The sequence below is a fragment of the Ptychodera flava genome, chromosome 2, assembly GCF_041260155.1.
Source record: "Ptychodera flava strain L36383 chromosome 2, AS_Pfla_20210202, whole genome shotgun sequence".
In the NCBI taxonomy this organism is placed as follows: Eukaryota; Metazoa; Hemichordata; class Enteropneusta; family Ptychoderidae; genus Ptychodera; species Ptychodera flava.
The window spans coordinates 26980256-27001104 of record NC_091929.1 but is presented as its reverse complement, the minus strand read 5'-3'; the positions used below and the strand labels follow the sequence as shown (position 1 = coordinate 27001104).

Genomic DNA, 20849 nt, shown 5'->3' with positions numbered 1-20849 from the left:
TATCGTTACACGAATGACAAAAGTGCCAAATTTGCTACAGATGTTCGCATATATGTGTAGATCAAAATTAGCTATTGCTCCGAAAATTTGGGCTACCGTAAAGGCTCGATGACGTCATAAATTCAAAATGGCCGCCATTTTATTGCTTAAAATGGTAAAATACGGTTTATTCGGCCAGTTTTCAATATTTTTTTGAATAAACTGACATGAACATTCTCAATTATAAATATAACATTAAACTGATGCAAATCAATTACTGTGATGACGTCATAAAGCCATAATGGCCGACCAGTTCAGATATCCACCATAATATCATGTGATAATGTTCAAATACAGTTATTTAAGCTTGTGTCAAGCATTTTAGTGCCTGAACTGAAATTCACACTCTAAATTACGGACAACACATATAATTGATGCAGATTAATTATTATGATGACGTCACAAAACCAAAATGGCAACCAAAAATTACAAAATGGCCTACTTTGAAGTCCAGTGTGCTTTGTACAATAGCCCATTTACGTGAAAAAAAATATAGTTTAAAGGTAGTATACAATTTGTCTTGATGATTCATAAACTCAAAATAAATGATAAATGTACCAAAACTTAGCCAATAAGTTCAACGCAAGTTACATTGAAACTATTATGAATTTATCGACTATTTAACAATGGCTCTGTCTGAAAAACTTAATCAGTGTAAAGGAAATGAGGGCAACTTTACGCATGGTTCTACCTTTGCCGGAAAGTGTTACGATATAGTGAGTAGATCAATAGTAGTGTGATTTCATGATACCGAAACATGGCGAGAAACCGGTGAATAAATCATGCCTTGACCTGGTCTTGTAACTTTGGTCCCATAAAAAGGTTTTACGTTTGTGATTTTGGTCTTTTGCTTCCTTTGTTTGAGAAGCTTGTTTCTTTTGTTGAATTTTCTGTTTTTTTAATGTCTCGATGTGTCGTGACAGACACATAGTTCTGTGTTACAGTCGTTCTCTTTTGGAGGATGTGCTGGCCTAAAATGACCGTTTCGTCAGGGTTTTATGAACAAAGAGAAGAGTCTGACTTTTTTGTCTTTTAATTTTAAGCCAGCTTATCTTGCTTTTTTGCAGCTTTCAGGAATTTTATGAAAAGCGTCTTTGCCTTTTGTTTTTCGTATCGTTTGCTGTTTGGAAACCAAAACATAAAAAACGCCAGGAAGAATATAAACGGAAATTCGAAGATTAAACAAAAACAAGAACTCAGAAAGATTCTCAGATTCATCAAAAATCTTGCAAATCAAACCTTACAAAATGTTGAAATCAAAGCATTAAGCAAAGGCTTGAAATTTATTCCCATTCCGAAGTGCCTGTACAGAAAAATTGTTCTATCAGATATCAACAAATTTATTCGCATCATAAGATTGTGCAATATCATGAGAAACAAACGATCAAGCAATCAATCAGACATCTGTTCTAAGATAAGTCGCGGAAAGCCAAAATTCTAAAACTGTCTCGAAGCAACTTAGATCGATAGAGGAAATTCCATTCGCAACCCACACCAGAAAGAACATAACTCTAGCAGAAAAGACTGCCCTGAACATTCTGTCTAAAAAGAAACAAATCACAATAAAACCCATTAATAAAGGAAGAGGTATAGCAATTTACAGCTGCGAAATGTACACTATTACTGTACATTTGCGACACAAATTGTATATGAAATCATTTATCTGCGACAAGAAGATCATTGACAAAGTGATTTACAGTGTTCCCATTCCCATAAGCAGAATAATTTGTACACCACGATGGTATCTCCTGCCAAAATACACAAAACCCAAGCAGAAGGAACAATCATCATCCATCGTCTCAATAGAAATGGCTGCTCGAGCCTAATAAACCAAATCTCGGAATTTCTAGACTTTGTCATAAAACCAATCGTGCAAAGACGACTTACATATGCCAGGGACACAAAAACTTTTCTAACTAGTTAGAAACAATAAAATTACAAACAAACTCTATTCTGGTGACATCAGACGTTGTATCAATGTAGAAAATATGCCAAAAATGAAGCCATAAATGCAGCGATCGTAGCGTTGGACTCTGAAACAGTACCAGCCAACTGATACGATACAAAAAACCCACACACAAAGTCCATGAAAGCCTGACTGTCGAGCATATTTTAATTCAACTGAGAAAAAACAAACAAATCTATGGATGCAGCATGGGCTCACCAGAAATAGCTGATATCACATACCATGAAACGGAGAAAGTTAATTAAATCCCCAATCCGGTCAAATATTCGCATGGGAATGTTGAAAAGGTGACATTTTCATAATTTACTCAGGAACAGAACATAAGCCTATAACATCCAGAACATTTGTTGGGGAGTGCAACACCCTGTAGCCTACGTTCAATTTGGGAATTCATAATTGAACATTCTATCGACAAAACCTCATACCCACTGACCTTGTGATCTTCAAATGCCAGAGACGCAATCGAGAGAGATGGCTCGACCGTAAAACCCACACCAAATCATCTGACGATATTATCTGCCACGAACCTTTAAATGCTTCATTAAAAGTGAATTACTCAGATATGTTGGCACATGCAACAAAAATATGGACTTCATAAAGAAGGTCATAATATCAACGCAAAAACTTTGAACTACGAGATTACAAAATGAAAGACATAGCTTGTATCAAAAAGAAGTTAATATAACAAAACGTGAGCCTTCCTTAATCAACAAAAATAAGAGTAATGATGTAACAAAAAAACTTCTCAGCACAACCTCATCAAAACCAGCCTAATCAAAGCATGTGATAAGAAACTGGAAAATAATAAAGGGCGATTATACGCTGGCCATGGTTTTCAAGAAATCCTATAATAAGATATAAAAGGAAGAAAAACATACAAGATATCCTCCTTCTAGCAAAATTAAATGCAAAGAGAGTACAACTGAACGATCTGAGCAACAATTCATGCAACAATCAGACCACAACATAATGATCTTAGCATCTCTCTTTGATGACTACCAACAAACTAAGCATGTTGGAATACAAGATAATTCAAGTGACTGAAGTAGGGACCCAACTTTGGCCCGCTAGCAGGAATCACCAACATAAAACCTTTTTTGCTGGGACCAAGGTCACATTACGAGGGTCAAAGCACTATCGATTCACTAGTTTCTCATCATGTTCTCCTATAACGAAACCACATTGATCTACTCACTATACCGTATCACAAACAAAGGTAGAACCAGCATGTGAAGTTGCCTTCATTTCCTTTTATATCGATTCGATTTTTCAAACACAGATCATTGTTTAATAATAAATAATCTCATAAGAGTTTGTTACTTGTGTTGAACTTATTGGCTAAGTTTTGGTATATTTATCTTTTCTTTGAGTTTATGGAATATTAATACACAATTACATTAAATTACCTTTAAACTATCATTTATTCACGCAAATGCGCTATTGTACCAAGCACAGTTAATTTCATAATCGGCCTTTTTGTAACTTTCGGTTGCCATTTGGTTTTATGACGTCATCACAATAATAATTTGCATCAATTATATGTTTGTCTGTAATTTGGGGTGTTAATTTCAGTTCAGGCGATAAAATGCTGAAACACGCTAAATTAACAGTGCTTTAACAATTTAGAAAATGTTAGGACGGACATTTTGAATTCGGTCGGCCATTTTGGCTTTATGACGTCATAATTATAGTTGATTTGTGTCAGTTTAATGTTTTATTCATAATTGAGAATGTTCATGTCAGTTTATTCAAAAGAATATTTATAACTGGCCGAATAAGCCGTATTTTACCATTTTAAGCAATATAATGGCGGCCATTTTCAATTTATGACGTCATCGAGCCTTTCCGGTAGCCCAAATTCTTGGAGCAATAGCTAATTTTAATTTACACATATATGTGAACATCTGTAGCAAATTTGGCACTTTTGTCATCCGTGTAACGATCTTACTGTTTTTTGTTGCTAAGCCACCTGACTACTGTTGCCAACTGAACACATGCGTCCGTTCGTTCTGTTCTCTGGGTATCTACGAACCACCTCACCCCAAGCGGTCACACAGCGCCAGACACTCTCACTATACTCGCAGGGCTCGACCGGCACATACAAGACATGTCGATCCCCATTGCTGAAAACTTTATATTCACACAGTCCAATATATGGAGCTACGATATTTCTGCAGTAGCCTATATACATAGCTCTGGGTGGCAGGGCTGTGAGTAGCCCTGCGTACAGGTCTGTGTGTTCCCGGCGTTATACGGCCTCCACCACAGTAGTGGAGGCCGTATAACGCCGGGAACACACCGACATGTACGCAGGACTAGGCTGTGCGCTACCGGCGTTATACGGCCTGGCCGTATAACGCCGGTAACTCACAGCCCTGCCACCCGGAGCTACAGTATACGGAGAAATAGCGGCTGCTTGATCAGTGTTTGTCAAGTCGGGCGCGTTCGTGTTCTACCTGCACTAGTGAAAACGTTGCCTCGAATCTAAACAGTGTTTTAATTAGCCTGAGTATTTTTGCCTTTGTCACACTCCGTTTAGAGGCTAAACCCACGGTTACGTGTGGTTCGATGCTCAGCGGCCGCTGCGTGGTATGCAATTTCACTATGCATACCCACACGGCGGCCGCTATGTATCGAACCACACGTAACCGTGGGCTAGTGACTAGCAATCGTTTTGTTGCGGTAGGACTCCATGGTTTGGGCTGGACTTTCTATGGTTTGGGGGAGGCGGCCCTACACTGTATAGCGAGGGGATCGCTGGTTGCCGATGTGTAGGCCTACTGTACTAGCGACGGGACCGCCGGCCGCTGGCTTACCACCTCGAGTGTATATTGAGGCACGCCATGAGCGAGGGGACCGCTGGCAGCGACTTTCCACCACGAGTGTTTTGTCCACTTGTAACTGTTTAATATAGAGTGGGACGTGTCGGTAACTTGGACGTCCATGAGAGGATATTGAAGACTAGAAGCTGAGAGTTATCGCTGAAATACCCAAAATATCTCGTCCAACATTCGAGTGTGAGGATCCAAAACCCCCTGGCATTAAATTGTAACAATCATGACGTTGACAATTATTCAATTTTCATGTTGGGCTTTTTCTGCGGGGTGTCCCACTCTGTTTCTTTTCTCGAACGGGCCTCTTTTTTTTCTGCTGAGTTTTTTTTTTTTTTGTAACCTCGTTTTGGTTTGGTTTTTCGGTTTTTTTGTAACCTCGTTTTGATTTTTATTACAAGCTGACCTCGTTTTGGTTTCTTTTCAGCCTCAACGCCGGCGCGATCTCGGTCGACTTTTCAATGGTGATTCTCTTTCTTTTTTTAAGTCAGACATGATGGTGATTCAATTGGTTTTTGGTAATAGTGCAAGTAATATTTGTGGTTTTGTTTTTAATCATTTCAATATTTTGTGTGTGTGCTTGATTTTGTTTCTTTTTCCCTTATAATCAGCATTCATTGTACCTTTATATCAAATACACGTGTATGTGTACGTCAATAAGTATGGGAGTGTGGTGTTTCTAAATTTTTGCAAACAGTTTCTTTCTCATTACGGTTTAAAGAATATTTTACAATTAAGCATTACATAACATTCTGCCCTTTTTGCAATAGTACTTTTGTCGTTTATTTTCTTCCGTAATTCCATCGAATTTTTATTTCAATCGAGAAAGACGGTTGCACGTCATCTTTATCTGTACAGACACATTCAAATATTTAATGACACATATTTTCAAATGAATGCTATTTTTATGAAAAGTATGCAATGATATGGACGAAAAAACTTTTTCTTTATTATTCATACACGTTTAAGACTTTTTTTAGAAAGAAAATTTGACAGTTTATTTTTACTCTATGACGATAAATATTTTTGAAACATTTGGCGCGCCGTAGTACACCACTGTAATTGCTCAACAAACATTGCCAACTGGCTAATCAGCTACCCGTATCAGCGGATTAATTGATTAAGTCAAAACCACAGCCGTCACACATGTCGTAAAATAATATCCAATAAAGTTGTCTATCAAAAAATATCCAAACTCTTTTTCTGTACAACATGTGAAATTTTCAGCGAACATGCCATAGAATCGTATTATTTACAGGGGCGTTTGCTTATTATATGCAGCGTACGATATTGTAGTAGGATGATTGTTGGAAATGCTACGTTATCAGTAAAAAGAAACTAAGGCTTATGACCGGATTCGGTTATATATTTGTTTTCGATTTTTTTCTTTACTTTGGAGAACAATGTCCTTTACGCTGTCACTTCGGATTGTTTCATGATGACGTCCACTCCTTTGCACATTCGGCATATTTACAGACGGCGACAAAGACAGAGAGTTGAATTAATTGTTGACATCGGTGAAACCTACCAGAACAAAGAAAAATATAACTTCATGATACATTTTACAAGAACTTGAATGTAGCAGCATGAACAATATGACGTTATCAACATGTTGAGTTTACACAAAATACGAGAAATAAAAACAAAGGCGGTCAAACATGTTCTTATGAATTTTTCATAATAACAACTAATTTGCGCTGTATCCATTTGGTTCAGTTTATATCTCAACAAAATCAATGTTACGTATTTACCTTACAGCCATCTTGACGCAAATCGCCTGTATTTTCTTCCATAAGGAGACATCCATGTATTTTAACACTGATGGTAACATTTAAACTTTGAGAGCGATCTACACCGTGAAATAAATAAACGACAAGGACGATATTCAATATCATACAATTCATTAGAAAAATACTTTCACACATTCGGAACGCATTCGTCTATAAAATCAATCGAGTTGAAATCTAACTTCTACGTGCATTGCCATATACGTTCCGCTGAGTTGTTTGATATTTGTAACTAACACAGTATTTATGCTAACTATTATCAAATGCTCTACGCGATACAAGTTAGTAAGACTCACCATTCAAAAAACCGAGGCGGAAGGTGTGATTTCCCGTCATGCTTATCTCAGTTTCAGGAATGAAAATATGACTATTCATTCCCTTGAACTCAATCATGGTATCGAATTTGCAGTCTCCTCTCCGTGTTGAAGATTCGAATTCCAACATGCAAAGTGTTGAATTTTCCATCAGATGTACATTTGAAGCCAAACCAATATGGACGGCATGCTGCTCCCTTAAGTCCTTAAGGGACGAAAAAGCGGAGAAAAAGATAAAAACAAAGTGTTACTAGATTTAAAATAGATGACGAGAGATCATAATGCATCCTGTACATCTGTTTCATGACTGTATCTTTATATCAGTACTGTATTTTCTTGTGATAATTTCGTTTGAGTGTTGTGAGCAGTAAAAAATCGGACTTAGCTGAAAGTTGATCGCCAAAGCGCATATATATATATATATATATATATATATATATATATATATGTGTGTGTGTGTGTGTGTGTGTGTGTGTGTGTGTGTGTGTGTGTCCTTTACTTCATTGGACGAATGAGAATAGAAACGCATTTGTAACATACATTAATAAAACGAGCTACAAATGTGAAATTCGCAAAAATACAGCAATTACATAACTCGAGACATTTTTGAACATCGAACGCTTTATGTTTCATTTAAAACCTTGAATCTTCGCCTGTGAGGGCCGCTAGAGTTATCATATTTGGCTAACTTGTTAACTCCTTTAATAAAGCCTACTCAATTACTTACCTTCTTACTTACTGACTAACTGACTTACTTACTTACTTCTTTATAATTACTTACTACTAATACTTATTTTTTATTTTATTTTGTACTCGCTTGCTTCCTTACTTACTTACTTTCTCATTCGGTTCGTTCATTTACTTACTTGTGATAAATACTATAGTAATAGTAGTTGCATGTGTTGTCATTGGTCGTCCTTCTTAATTATCTTCAGCATCCTACATTAGGCATTCCAATTTTTTAGCGTTTGTATGGAGATAGACATTTGCTATTTATATCAACTATATCATTTCAAACGACTGAGAAATGTGATTTTTGATAGCATATATAATAATATATCTATAAAGCCTAATGATCTTACATTAATTTGCCAAGAGTAGTATGTGACCTCTTCTTCAGGTTCGTAATGGCCGACGATGGTAACTGTATCTTCCGAGAGAGTAGATTGTTTGCCAAGCCACACCTTAAGATCTTCGTTCATATCATTCCCTTTGTTATAAAAGCATAACAAGGCACCTTGTCATTTAAATGCATTGGCAAAGTCGATACAACGTTGTTGATAAACGTATGAGACACTTGTTCATCTTGTTCCGTAGTTATATAATTTTGTATCACGTCTTTTTTCAATACAAAACTGTAAGGCGAATTTTAACATTTTGACACTAATTACTTTATGTATTACAAACATTCACAGGAAACAATCCCATTTTCTTCGATTGAAAGTTTCAACACAATGACATATTCAGATAGTGAATGATCTAATGGGACTGTTAGTACTGAAAAATCATTGAATACTACCGGAGTTACAGTCACTAATTGTTAAGTTTTAAATGTATGAAACACATTTGCAGCAGCATTTATCTTAATCAATATTGCTAGCTCTGCATGTTTCCTTGGAAGAAGAGTGCATGCAATTGTTAGAATTACCTTCGACATCAGTGCCATTCAGAAATTTCAAGGAGAGGCTGACAAAATCATAGATGAGGCCTGCCTCTTGCATCACATTCAACACGCTACTGCCGAATCTGAAAGACTTTGAAATGTGAATTTTATAACTGAATCAATTTTGCTCATAATCTAGGTCTGCTACTCTTTTTTAAAACATAAATCAAATTGTCAGTCGTATTAACACGCTGACATACAGTACTTGCAGTGTTTTATTGAAGTGAATGGTTTAAACTGAGTAGAGATTGCGAGTCATTACAGGTTATGGCAAATCGAGAGAATGTGTCCAGTCAAAAAAATTCATATTTGAAAAGTTCAAGTACCTACGACTTTACCATGTTTACATTCACAAACTATCAGTCAATTCCACTGTTACTGGTCGTGCATGACCAATTTAGTGATAAAGCCTGTGTCAGAGTGTGTTGATATATCGAGCCAAGACTGATCAAGGGGTACCATGAAAAAATTGAACAGTCATAAGAAAGTAACTTTTTAACAGTGCTATTACCACGTCCATATTACATAACATCTACCTAAACAATAAACATTTAAATTAAAGTTTTGTTGGCCAGTAAATATAGAAAAGTCAGGTTGACTAACAGCTTCTATGTTATTTCACGGACTAGGGATATAATGTTGATATTTGATATGAAGTGGTACATGTGACTATATTCTACGTGCTCCACGAGATATTATTGTTTAGGTTTAATCAATTAATTTAAATAATTGTAAGCAAATGTTACCGTACCAGTTTTACACAACGGGTACATTCTTCTCCTTACAACATTACAAAACCACCGAAACACATGTTTCATACGATTGGAACTAATTTAGGGAACTAATTTGTTTGAATAATTGAGAGTTGAAATATTACAAATTACCCATAAAAACAGGGGAATTGCAAAGTTATATGATCTTAAATTTGCAAATTAAATCTACATTACTACAATATCCTAGTTTTCGAAATTAGTTCCTATCGTTTATGTGTAGTTGTGAAAAGATGCGGATACTTAGGTGTTAATATTTTGCTTTTGCATTTGATTGTCATAATTGCATTATAGTAAATCCTATAATACTCACGATCAGGTTCAGGACCGTGTCATGAGTTGTATTCCCAAGAATAGACTCTACAGATGGAATTTCAAAACCACTGTTGGCACTCAATTTGATGGAGGAATTACACAGATCGCTCGCAGTGTCTTTCTCAACATGTAACGTAAGGGATGTTGTCTTTAGAGTGATTGCCCCGCTGCCGGGCTCAGTTTTCTCCAACACTGATGTTCCAATATCGTCAGCAATGTTTACGAAGGTGTCGATTATCATCTGAGTTTCACTAATCGTGAATTTATCTCTTGTGCCATCGACACCAATACTGATTTGTGTGATCTCTTCGATGGCGTTCAGTATATCTGCAAGAAAGTATGCTCGTAATGTGACCTTGAATTATCTATCACTCAAAAGAGAGAGATACAGGCTTACATATGACAGACAGCCATACGAAACACAGGGAAAAAGATGTGAAATCTGTATTTTAACTTTGCCAAATGATCGACCATTGAAATTATCTGGAAACAAGTTCTAAAGATATATAGTTTTCAGATAAGGAACTCTACGCGTAAAGAGTGACATTGACCTCACCTTTTGCTTGTTCAATCGTTTCCTCGTATTCCCTGCTTGTAAGATTGGATGTAAATTTTGCCAAGTCGTCGACTACTCCAATGATCTGCAAATAATGGATAACTCGAGCTATGCAACTGCATGGTGCGTGCTTTCAGGAAATGACTTACACGTATTTGCATAGAAAGTGTATTTTTTATGGAGGACATTTCACCAACATGTTTTTCTAAAATTCCAATTCCCCGCCATTCACTATGTTCTCCGGAGTCTTGTCTACTGACACTCTCTATGAGAACTTTCCCTTATTTTTGTTTAGCCATATGTTAGGTATCAATATCGTAAAACATTACGAAAGGCTTTAGAACTCTTGGTTAACACTGAACAATTTCACAAGCAACATAATTATAATGGGTCATGCTGCTGCACATAACAATAGGATTTAATTTCGCTGTGGAAAACAATTGTTGTTATAATGATGACCCGATCCACAATACCTCTGGTACGCCGACATTGTATTTAATGGGATGTGTATGAATTGGATTTTTGTGAAAAACCACTAAAAGGAAACATACCATTGGTGGCAAAATGTAAAGATTCACAGATACGCGTATTTGCGCAGCTTTTAATTGCAAGAAAAGAAGTCATCCCAATATGTCAATTCAAACTTTTTTCTTCTTATCACAGAAAAAATCAATGCATATTCCATCGCAGAGTAAACACGTACATAGCAAAAAGTACGTAAAACTACGTACAAGTGGTTAGCATTTGTCTTGCGATTTGAAAGACGTAGTTTTTTATTAGTAGTGAATTGCCTTTATATTTCTAATATAAAATTACAAATAATTAAACACCCTTCTAAAATTACTTTTATCCCTTGAACAAACATAACTTACACGTGTTCTGTTAAAATTACTTATGTCCCCATTCGTCATGTTGGCTATTCTCTGAAGAACAGATGCTGGAAGTAACAAAAGAGACCATTTAGAATATCACTGCAGCTCACAAATTACTGGAAAGCCAAAATGCGGCGGAGTTGCATTGGTTGTTTGATCAGAAAGGGAAATTTAAGGGTAAAAGAGTTGCAATTCACTTGTCCTTTGCTATGAAGCTGTTCAGCATAAATGCATGTTGAGACAGATTAAACTCGGTGTAATGATCATAGGAAATGTCAAATTAATCTATAACACTGGTCGGACCCCTTGCCTTCATGGCGATGGCAATGTGATTAGCTTCTCCCTATCACGTCAAATATTTAACGATAGAAAAGACTTCGGGTGAAAATAACCAACTTTCGTGTGTACAACATAATCATTCTTTCTGTTTTACAGCAATACTCAGTAATACTCAGTAACACGAGTGTGTACAACATAATCATTCTTTCTGTTTTACAGCAATACTCAGTAATGTTTGGTTAGCTTTCGAACTCACAACCTACTCGACGAGCAGAGATACTATCGATCGAACCAACTCTACTTTAACCTAAATTCCGATTATCCAATGACCGAGTTAATTATTAGAACTTTGCAAACGACCCTTCAATGCTGCTTAACCCTTTGGGTGCTGTAATTTTTCCCACCAAAATGTTACTGCCACGTTTTGCCAATTTTTATGAATTTTTCTCAATTTTTTTGATAATTTTGGACCAAATGGACATCACATTTCATTGGCTACAGTTTATTTTCAAAATTTTAACAATAATTTGAAAAACATGACTGGAGTATATTTTCTAAAGGTGACAAAAATACACTTTGGCGCTCAAAGGGTTAAGTTCAATGAATATCAAATAAAAAGCCGTATTCCCACACATTGTGGTCAGGTATTTTGTCTTCCTGATGATTTCCCTAAAATTGTAATCGATAAACGTTCCTCTAAATTTCACTAGTTTTCCACTCATAGCGGGCAGAATACTAGATTATACACTTACCCTCAGTGGTGTGACTAGTGGTCTGAAGTGTGGTTCCTGTAAAAGTTGAAAAGGTCATTCATAGATCAAGGAAAACCAAATCAATGTGATCAGACACAGGGACAGACAGGCCAAAGATAGATAAACGGTAAAAGAATTAACAGAGATTGTTGGCTGAGGAAGTGACGAACAACAAAGTTATGTAGCATTGGTTTTCAGGAAACGGATTTTCCTTTTTTGTATTATTATTTTAGCTCAACTGTATCAAAAACAACAACAGATAAACTATACTTCTGATGGAAAAATGGGGACTAGCGTTATTTAAATTCTCAGATTATGACAAATCACGGGCCTGCATTCATCCACCTGAGTCAGTCATATTAAAAAGGTATGTTTTCATTAAAATATTATTAAAGTGTTAGAGTTCTTAGTCGAACATTGGATTTGTAAAGCTTCTAAATACTTAGAAAAGGCATAATTCTTTGCAAAAAATTAGAACAACGAAAGAAATCGAATGAATATGAGTGCGCGGTAATTGAGTGACTCAAACTTACCCGATGTTCTTTCTATTGTAGTATCTACTTAAGAATAAGAACATCCGAAAAAGTTGGTAAAGTGGATTAGTTTCATTTATGGAACGACGTACATCTTTGCAATGCTTATAGTTTATGCCATACACAATCATTCTGTCTGCTTTTACATCAGTTTCAAGTAACATTTGGTGAAGGTTTGAACTCACAACCTACTCATCGATCAAAGAAACTATCATGATCGATCGAATCAACATGACTGCATTACGAAATCTTATAGAGATTTTTCAATGACCGAGGTAATTGTTACAACTTTTCCGACTACCCTTCAACGCCTCTTAGGTTTATTTCATATCAAATGAAAAATGTTTAGACTCAGTGTGGTAAGACACTTTGCCTTCGTAATGATTTCTTTGAAATTGCCATAATAAACCTGCGCCTTCTAAATTTCACTATTTTAACATTCCCAAAGCTGGCAGAATATAAATTCTACACTTACCATCAGATTTGTGAATTGTAGTCTGAAGTGTGGTTCCTGTAAACATTGAAACAGCGTGCTATTTATTCAATTTATCGCAAAGGTTTATTAAATTTATGGCTGAGGAAGTAGTGACGTATCACAAAGTTTTGGCGCACTGGCTTTCAAGAAACGGTTTTTTCATATTATTAATTCATCCCAACTGTACTAAAGGCAGCAACAGATACACTGACACTGAGACATAGCCAAATCATATTTCCTGATTGAGACAGCGGGAGAGACGTTTTGATAATTTCCTCAGATTATGGTCAAATGCAGTCCTGTATTGATCCACCTGAGTCAGCCAAATAAAAAATTATGTTTGAAATCAACATATTTAAAATGGTAGAAATGGTAGTCGCTCAGAATAGATTTTTCTAAAGCAACAAGTAAATATTCAAAAGGCAAAATTCTTTGAAAAAAATTAGAACAAGACAAAGAAGGTAAAACGAATATCAGTGAACGGTTACAATGTAAATGGGTATCATCATAATGTAAATGGACATCATCATAATGTAAATTGACATCATCAAGATGTAAATGGACATCCTCCCTAAGACAGTGACGGCTTTCCATATACATACATACATACATACATACATACATACATACATACATACATACATACATACATACATACATACATACATACATACATACATATCACATGAAAAGGAATCATCATACATACCGACCACAGGAGCTACAGTAGTGACAACGGCCGCGACTGTTGGGGATGCCGCAATTGGTGGCGGTTCTGTAGTGGGTGGTGGTGACGACGGCGGCAGCGCTGGTGGTTGTCCCGCAATTATAGGTAGTCTTGTCCCATCTGCTCAATTACATACGACGCAAATGAATTAATTAACATTTTCAGTAAAATTCCGCCAAAGCTTTACACTCGGGAGCATCTTCACTAAAAACATCATGCTTAAAGAAGGTTCTTATCTTTGTGATTTTAAAGACGTAGTTTTTTATTAGTAGCAAATTGCCTTTTTATTTATAAAGTTACAAAAATTAAAACACCCTTCAAAAATTACTTTTAATCCTTGAACAAACATACATACATGCATGCATGCATACATACATACATACATACATACATACATACATACATACATACATACATACATACATACATACATACATCCTGTAAAAATATAATATGGCTACACCTTTCGGGTGGTTGTTTCAAAACGAAGAAATCCCATTGATGAAATTCAATTGACGAAATCCAAATTCCATAGTTTCAATTTCAATGTGATATTTTTGGAAATAAACCCTTGACAGAAGCCTTAGTTTTAACGTTTTTTGTCACTTGCTAGAGTTCCAATTTAAGTCTGCATATATTAGGCTGGTAATGATAACATTATGTTTATTACTGTGGCTTAACGAGGTTAGATTCAAAAATGCCAACTTTATAGCGAAAGTAGGATTTTGACCTAGCCTGCAGTGCCCTTTACTTTTAGGTTCAATGTTGCTAAACAAAAAATACACGCCTGAAAAAATTAGAGGTATGAAGTAAAAGTTAGAGGTATAAAAGATAAATTACAATACTGTCGGTGGAAACTAATTCTTTCCTGTGTTATTGAAACCTCTTTCTTGCATGGGTATGAGTCAATATTTGTAAGCACAAGTTCAATCTTATAGTAGCAGGACTAAGTCAAACAGGCAGAACAATTTGCGATCGATATCTATATGTCCCGTCTTATATATTCTCAATCAAACGCTTAAGGTAATCCCGTTGTTTTACCGTCTGGGATTTCCTAGGTGGAGCATATGAGGTTTTATAGTTTTCTCGTAAAGCGTCTACTTCATCCTCAACCCGGCAGGAAAGATTGATTGGGAATGCGTGGAAGTAAAAATGTAAAGGAATGGGAGAGAACAGAGACAGAAGGCGGGAAAGCGCCAATGCATTATTGTCGGGCAGGGTTACAGAGTAGCATGGGGAGAACGGAACACTATCGAAACTAAATGTCGATTTAATTCACACACTTACACACTTGTTTTTATGAGTAATTTGCGATATTACAACATTCAGCTATATGGCACCTAACACTTTTGAGAAATTTGCAAAATATCCCAAATTAGTTCCAATCGTGTTACGGGCGGATAAGGTAGGACACGACGGACAAATGACGGGAAAAGTTTGTATGCGAATGGCAAGAAGTAAGAGTATTGGGATTAGGGTAAAAGTTCGCGAGCTGGTGTAACGTACTGGCGGCCACAGAAAACGGGCTGAGGGAAAGCAGAGACTTCAAGATAGGCCGGTGCACAAATGTCGGGCGGAATTGAAATAAATGTTAGGACACTGGACCGGCTATAGAGTCATCGGAAAATACAGGGAAGGCGGTGCCATGATAATCTGGACAGTGAAGGAGCTCGTTGCACGAAAAAAGTCCAAATTTATCTTTGGCGGAGTATTCGATACCGAAGCAGAGCTAGGCAAACTGCTATTTTTACAATGACACACAAGTATTCATTCTCACTATGAATACATTAAATTGAATGCGACAGAAATTTCTCGGCTAGAGCAGGGGAAAAGTTCCAGCTGATGTTGTTCGAATCCCTGGGGTAACATACAATGCTTTTTTAGCTGCTGTATGTCACACGTGCGACGATTGTGGCAAGTTTATCTAATAACGATATTCCAAGATAGTAACTGACAAGAGCATCTCACATAAAATAAGTAGCGCAGACTTGTATCTATTGATTTGTTTTCCAGTTCAGTTCATTGTATCCAAAGTATATCCATATGCAAAGGAAGCCATTTCTACAATAGCTATTACTTAATATTAGTTAATACAATGTCATAAATTTGCGAGTGGCTTTGAAAGTGACAAGCAGATGGGCATTGATACCCTATTCCAATAGATAATGTGCGATATTGGTTTAATCGCAATTATTTGCATGCGATACTCCACTTCAAAATCTATTCATGTCCTCAACAGTCAGGTTTCAGCACATCCAAAGTCAATGCGAACCTTATCACTCAATTATTCTTTCACCGGGCTCTAAATTATTCATCAACTTGTATTAAAAATGACAATTATCGTCTTGAAAGATATTGCTTCTGTTAATTGTATACTCATTAGTGTTTGAACAGTAATTTGCAAAATTGTTTTCTATATCACATCGGCCGCTATGATTGAACTAATTTTCGATAATTGGAAATTGAAGTAATGTCGGTTTCGAACACAGCTTCTGACAAACAAATCTACGAACTTGACGTTGGATATAGGGACGTTGAACGGGGAAGGGAGACACAGAGAGATACTTTCCGTCTCTTATTGAATATGGCAGGAGTACGTGAACTCTGTTATTCTGTTAAAAATGCGCATCAAACTGATCTCAAATAACGGCTACTGTGTTGGGCTTTTTGGTTTTGTGTGACGTATGTCTTGAGTTGTTTTCTGTTATCGCGCTGGCAATCTACACACACCAGATCTTGTTAATACCAAGATCAAATTACCTTTAGTATTATCTTAAAACGATGAAATTGCACCAGCAAAGTTTACTACATTTCCATTCACATCAAGGTACTGTTCATTAAATGCACATACTTTATATTTACGTTTGCGGAAAAGGTTGGGAGACAGGTAACCCCAACACAGATGTTTGGTGCTTATGTTAGAGTAGCTCGATACTTTGTCAATAATTGACCACGAAATGTCAAAGACTTGGTCCTAATTTTTTAAGTTTCATACAAACTTTGACGATTCTATACTGTTTTCGTAGTGTTCGATACCATAGCAGAGCTTGTTAAACTGCCATTTATACGAGGATAAACCTGTTTACATTCTGGCTACGAATTTGTTAAGTTGAATTATGGTTTCAATTGCGACAGAAAATGCTCTGCTGGAGCACGGGAAAAGTCCCAGCTGATGTCATTCGAATCCCTGGGGTAATATACAGTGTTTATCTTAGCTGCTCTATGTTACACATACGACGATCGTGGCAAAGTGGTAATTGAAAATATTCCAAGATACTAACTGAAAGTTTCTCACATATGATAGGTAGCGCAAATTTGTGTCTGTTGATTTGTTCTCTCGTTCAGTTCAATGTAATTAGATCCAAAGTATATCCAGATGCAATGGAAGCCATTCCTTCAATAGCGATTACTTCATATAGGTTAATACAATGTCATACTTTTGCGCGTGGGTTTGAAAGTGACAAGGCGATGGACATCGATACCCTATTCCAATAGACAATGCACGATTATGGGTTAATGGCAATTATGCGACATTCCACTCAAAATCCCCTGTTAATGTCTTCAACAGTCAGGTTTCAGCATATGCGAAGTTAGTGCGACAATAACACTTAATAGTTCTTTCATTGGGCTCTAGAATACTAATCAACATTTATAAAAAAAATGACAAATTGTACCTTTTAAGCTAATTAATTTCTGATAATATTGCATACCAAAAATATTGAGCGGTAATTTTAAGAATTATTTCCATGTCATATCGGCCTCTGTGATAAATTGGTTGGCACATTGTATAATAAACACGATTGGAACCAATTGGGGACCTTAATGTTTTTCAAATTACTCATAAATGTTAGGAAAGCCTATAGCTGAATGTTGCAGTATTAAAAAATACTCCTAAAACTATTGTATTGCTTTAAAAGAAAAGCAGATGAGCTTACAACGAGATTAAACCTACATTACTTTACTATCCAATTATCCCAAATTAGTTCTATGTGTTCTATTTCACATGCGTATTTCAAGTATTATTGGTCATCTAAGATCATTTCATCGTAAATAATTAACACAACACCGGTGTCGAAGCCTAAACAATTAATTAAACTAATTTACTAGAAATACTGCGGCAATTCGTTGGCGACAAAAAATGCAACAAATGCCAGTAGCATGGATAGCAACAAGGCAAGCCTCGCCCGTTAATTTTTGGTTCAAGCACAGAGTAATATCATAGACAGAGTGGCAACAGCTATTGTTTAAGGCGTGAAGCGGTTACGTAAGCAATCCATGTTTGACTCGCCTCACGAAGCTCTTGGCTCTCTTTTACGAAGAGTGCCGACCATGCACCCTTCGGTAATTTTCGGATTTTCACCAATTGTTAAGCGAAAGTATGTTCGACAAAGCTTGTGTTGTTGTTGTCGTGTAGTGCTGATCGGAATTGATGTGCTGGCGAAAACGGGAGTGTTTCGAGCTTCAGGAAAGTGGGTTTTACTGTTTTAAAAATTCCTCTCATATTTTTATGAATATATAATGAGTGTGTTTGAACCAAATTTGAAAGTCTTTTATCGATACTGTCTGGTTTTTACTCAATGCTTTACGGTCAGTCATACCGTCTTTTACACGTGCGCCAAGAAAGGACATGTTTATGAAACTGCTGGCGTGTTATGTTTTGATTGGCGTGAGGCAATGTTTCTGGCCTATGAGCTCACAAAGTAACTATGGTTGCTACGCGACTGGCAGTACGATGCCATCTCGTCGTATGTTTCGCATAATCTCGTGTAATTATCAACCACAAACCAAGCCTCCAAAAAGTTTAACACCTTTTAAGCTCATTTTAATATGAAAAGCCAATAGTCTACCGAGACGACCATGGAACAAAAGGCATGCAAGTGTTGCCACTCTGTCTATGATATTACTCTGTGGTTCAAGGCATCGCCCATTATTTCTATAATATCGCCAGCAATTTTCATGTCATTTTTGCTGTGTTAGAGAATCAACATTGTCTCATTCGGACGCAGCACTGGTGACACTCATGCTAACATGACACAGTAAAAGGCGATATTGGGTATTATATCATAGCTGTATATTGACGGCGCAAATACAGCGATCTGATTGCTAAAGACGAGAATAGAACCGTGGTGTATTCGCGGTATAGCACAGTAGGCATACGCATGAGCTCTCGGCAAGAGCAAAGTCCTGTTTTTAAGTCCCATGCCACAATTTCAATGTACTGTTATGATATAATAGCAATAAATCGTATCCAGCGACGGTATACCACTTTGGTTTGGCCATTTCACGACATATGCACTCGCTATTGCTCGTACATACATTTATGTCATGAACTGGTCAAAATCTTGTTCTATGCCTTCGCTGGGTGTGCTTTTTCTTAAATAACTTCTGAATATCGCAGAATGGCCTTTTGCGCTGACTTAACGTCAAACTGACTTGTATAACTGTTATGATAAAAAATGTTGTTGTGTCTTACTTCCCATGAAATCAGTAACGTTTGTTTCAGAAAAGGAGAGAATAAAGCCATTTCATCGAGTTAGTTTAGTTAATCTTACCTGTTAAACACGGACACACAACCAGTGAAAGAACCATTGCTCTCAGTGTAAGCAAATACATGATGATGCTTGGGGTTTCAAGAAAAAAGTGTCTTTGAAAATAAAACGAGAGTGCTCACGTTCTCAATACACAGCTAATCACATGCGAGCTCCCTATCTTGCTTGCCGTTACAAATGTTTGCCAAGTGCGTCTCCTTGACGACGCCAAATCTCGATCCAATATCACAGAGCGCAAGAGAATGCACTAACCTTAACTGTAAAGCATTTTTAATTTTGCTATATTAGGATGTTATTTTATCATACAGTAAAAATAGACCTGTACTTGAAATTACACTTTACAACTTACATTCCATATTAAGAGTCAACATTCCATGTGGTAATTTTACAATGATAGCGCGAAATCAAAAGAAAAAATAGCTGTTTAAGGTTTGCTAACGGAAGGCCTAAAATGTTTAGAGAGACAACTTTGAATGGCCGCAACTTTATAAAAAACGAGTCCGATTTCCATGCGACTTGCATCGATCGAATCTTACTTACATCAGCTTTCTAAACGTGAAGCATATCCTTTTATTTGTCCACCCACTCCACAAATTTTGAGTGGTAGCGACCCCGATCTTGATTTTTCCCACCAAACAAGTACTGCACATTTTCAACAAGCACGGCTCTTTTTTTCTCAGTATCCTTTTATATCTCTTCTTTTTTCTGACATTTATAAAACTACTGATATTTTGCATCATGATACACTCGTATTCTTCCCAAAGTGAATGTTGATAACCTCCCTTTTTTCTCTCCCCCGTGTTTTTTTTCTTCAGGATCTTACCAATTTTATTTGCCCAACACTTTTGAAACTGTACTTTTATTTTGTATCCTCAAAATTATCTAACCAACCCATTTTTTATTTACAACAGCGCTAGCACCCCTCGTTTTGTAATGACACAAACGATTTTCTTAAATTTGGATCTACCACTACAATAGGACCCTGCCCCCGTTTTTTTTACCCCAGCGATTTTTTCAGGATGTTACCCCCTCTTCGTTTTTTCAATACCCCAGATTTTTTTCTAGATTTACTCCCCTTTTTCTACTAACCCTAGCGATTTTTTCTCTATCTACCACAGTACCCTCTCCGTTTTTATTTACCCCTAGCGACTTTTTTAATCTTGGATGCCCCCCCCCCCGCGTCTTTTCAACCGAAGCGATTTTCTTTCTTGATCCTCACAAATATTTAAAATAATTTTGAAACAATCGGCGCGCCGTAATACGTCAGCTTGAAGAAATCATGGAAACGTGTGCAAATCGTTTGAAGTGCCACACAGTTTTGTGTGTAATAAAACCTCTGTTCACACGTGATTGATAACTAGGCATTTAAATCGGTGAAATGAACATTATGTTAGGTTGGGCTGGTATGCCCTTTGACCCAT

General features: G+C 36.6%; 1 protein-coding gene across 1 annotated transcript; it reads right to left on the bottom strand.

Moving 5' to 3' along the window:
* Nucleotides 1–5363: 5363 nt before the first annotated feature.
* LOC139147755 (sperm receptor for egg jelly-like) lies at nucleotides 5364–19535 on the bottom strand. Its single transcript, XM_070718952.1, has 13 exons — nucleotides 19432–19535; nucleotides 13862–13999; nucleotides 13153–13188; nucleotides 12678–12701; nucleotides 12145–12180; nucleotides 11114–11178; nucleotides 10242–10326; nucleotides 9684–10012; nucleotides 8586–8691; nucleotides 8020–8147; nucleotides 6920–7142; nucleotides 6588–6685; nucleotides 5364–6360 (listed from the first exon to the last, which is right to left on the bottom strand). Exons 1-13 carry the CDS (start codon nucleotides 19490–19492, stop codon nucleotides 6307–6309), a joined length of 1383 nt encoding a protein of 460 aa, XP_070575053.1. The 5' UTR covers nucleotides 19493–19535; the 3' UTR covers nucleotides 5364–6306.
* Nucleotides 19536–20849: the final 1314 nt, after the last annotated feature.

Bases quoted from the DNA above. Each gene is read 5' to 3' on its own strand.
- LOC139147755 (XM_070718952.1), bottom strand. From the start codon at position 19,492: ATGTATTTGCTTACACTGAGAGCAATGGTTCTTTCACTGGTTGTGTGT. The intron at 14,000-19,431 runs GTAAGATTAACT...GTAATTGAGCAG, and splicing joins TGTGTGTCCGTGTTTAACAG to ATGGGACAAGACTACCTATA. The intron at 6,686-6,919 runs GTGAGTCTTACT...TTCACGGTGTAG, and splicing joins CCGCCTCGGTTTTTTGAATG to ATCGCTCTCAAAGTTTAAAT.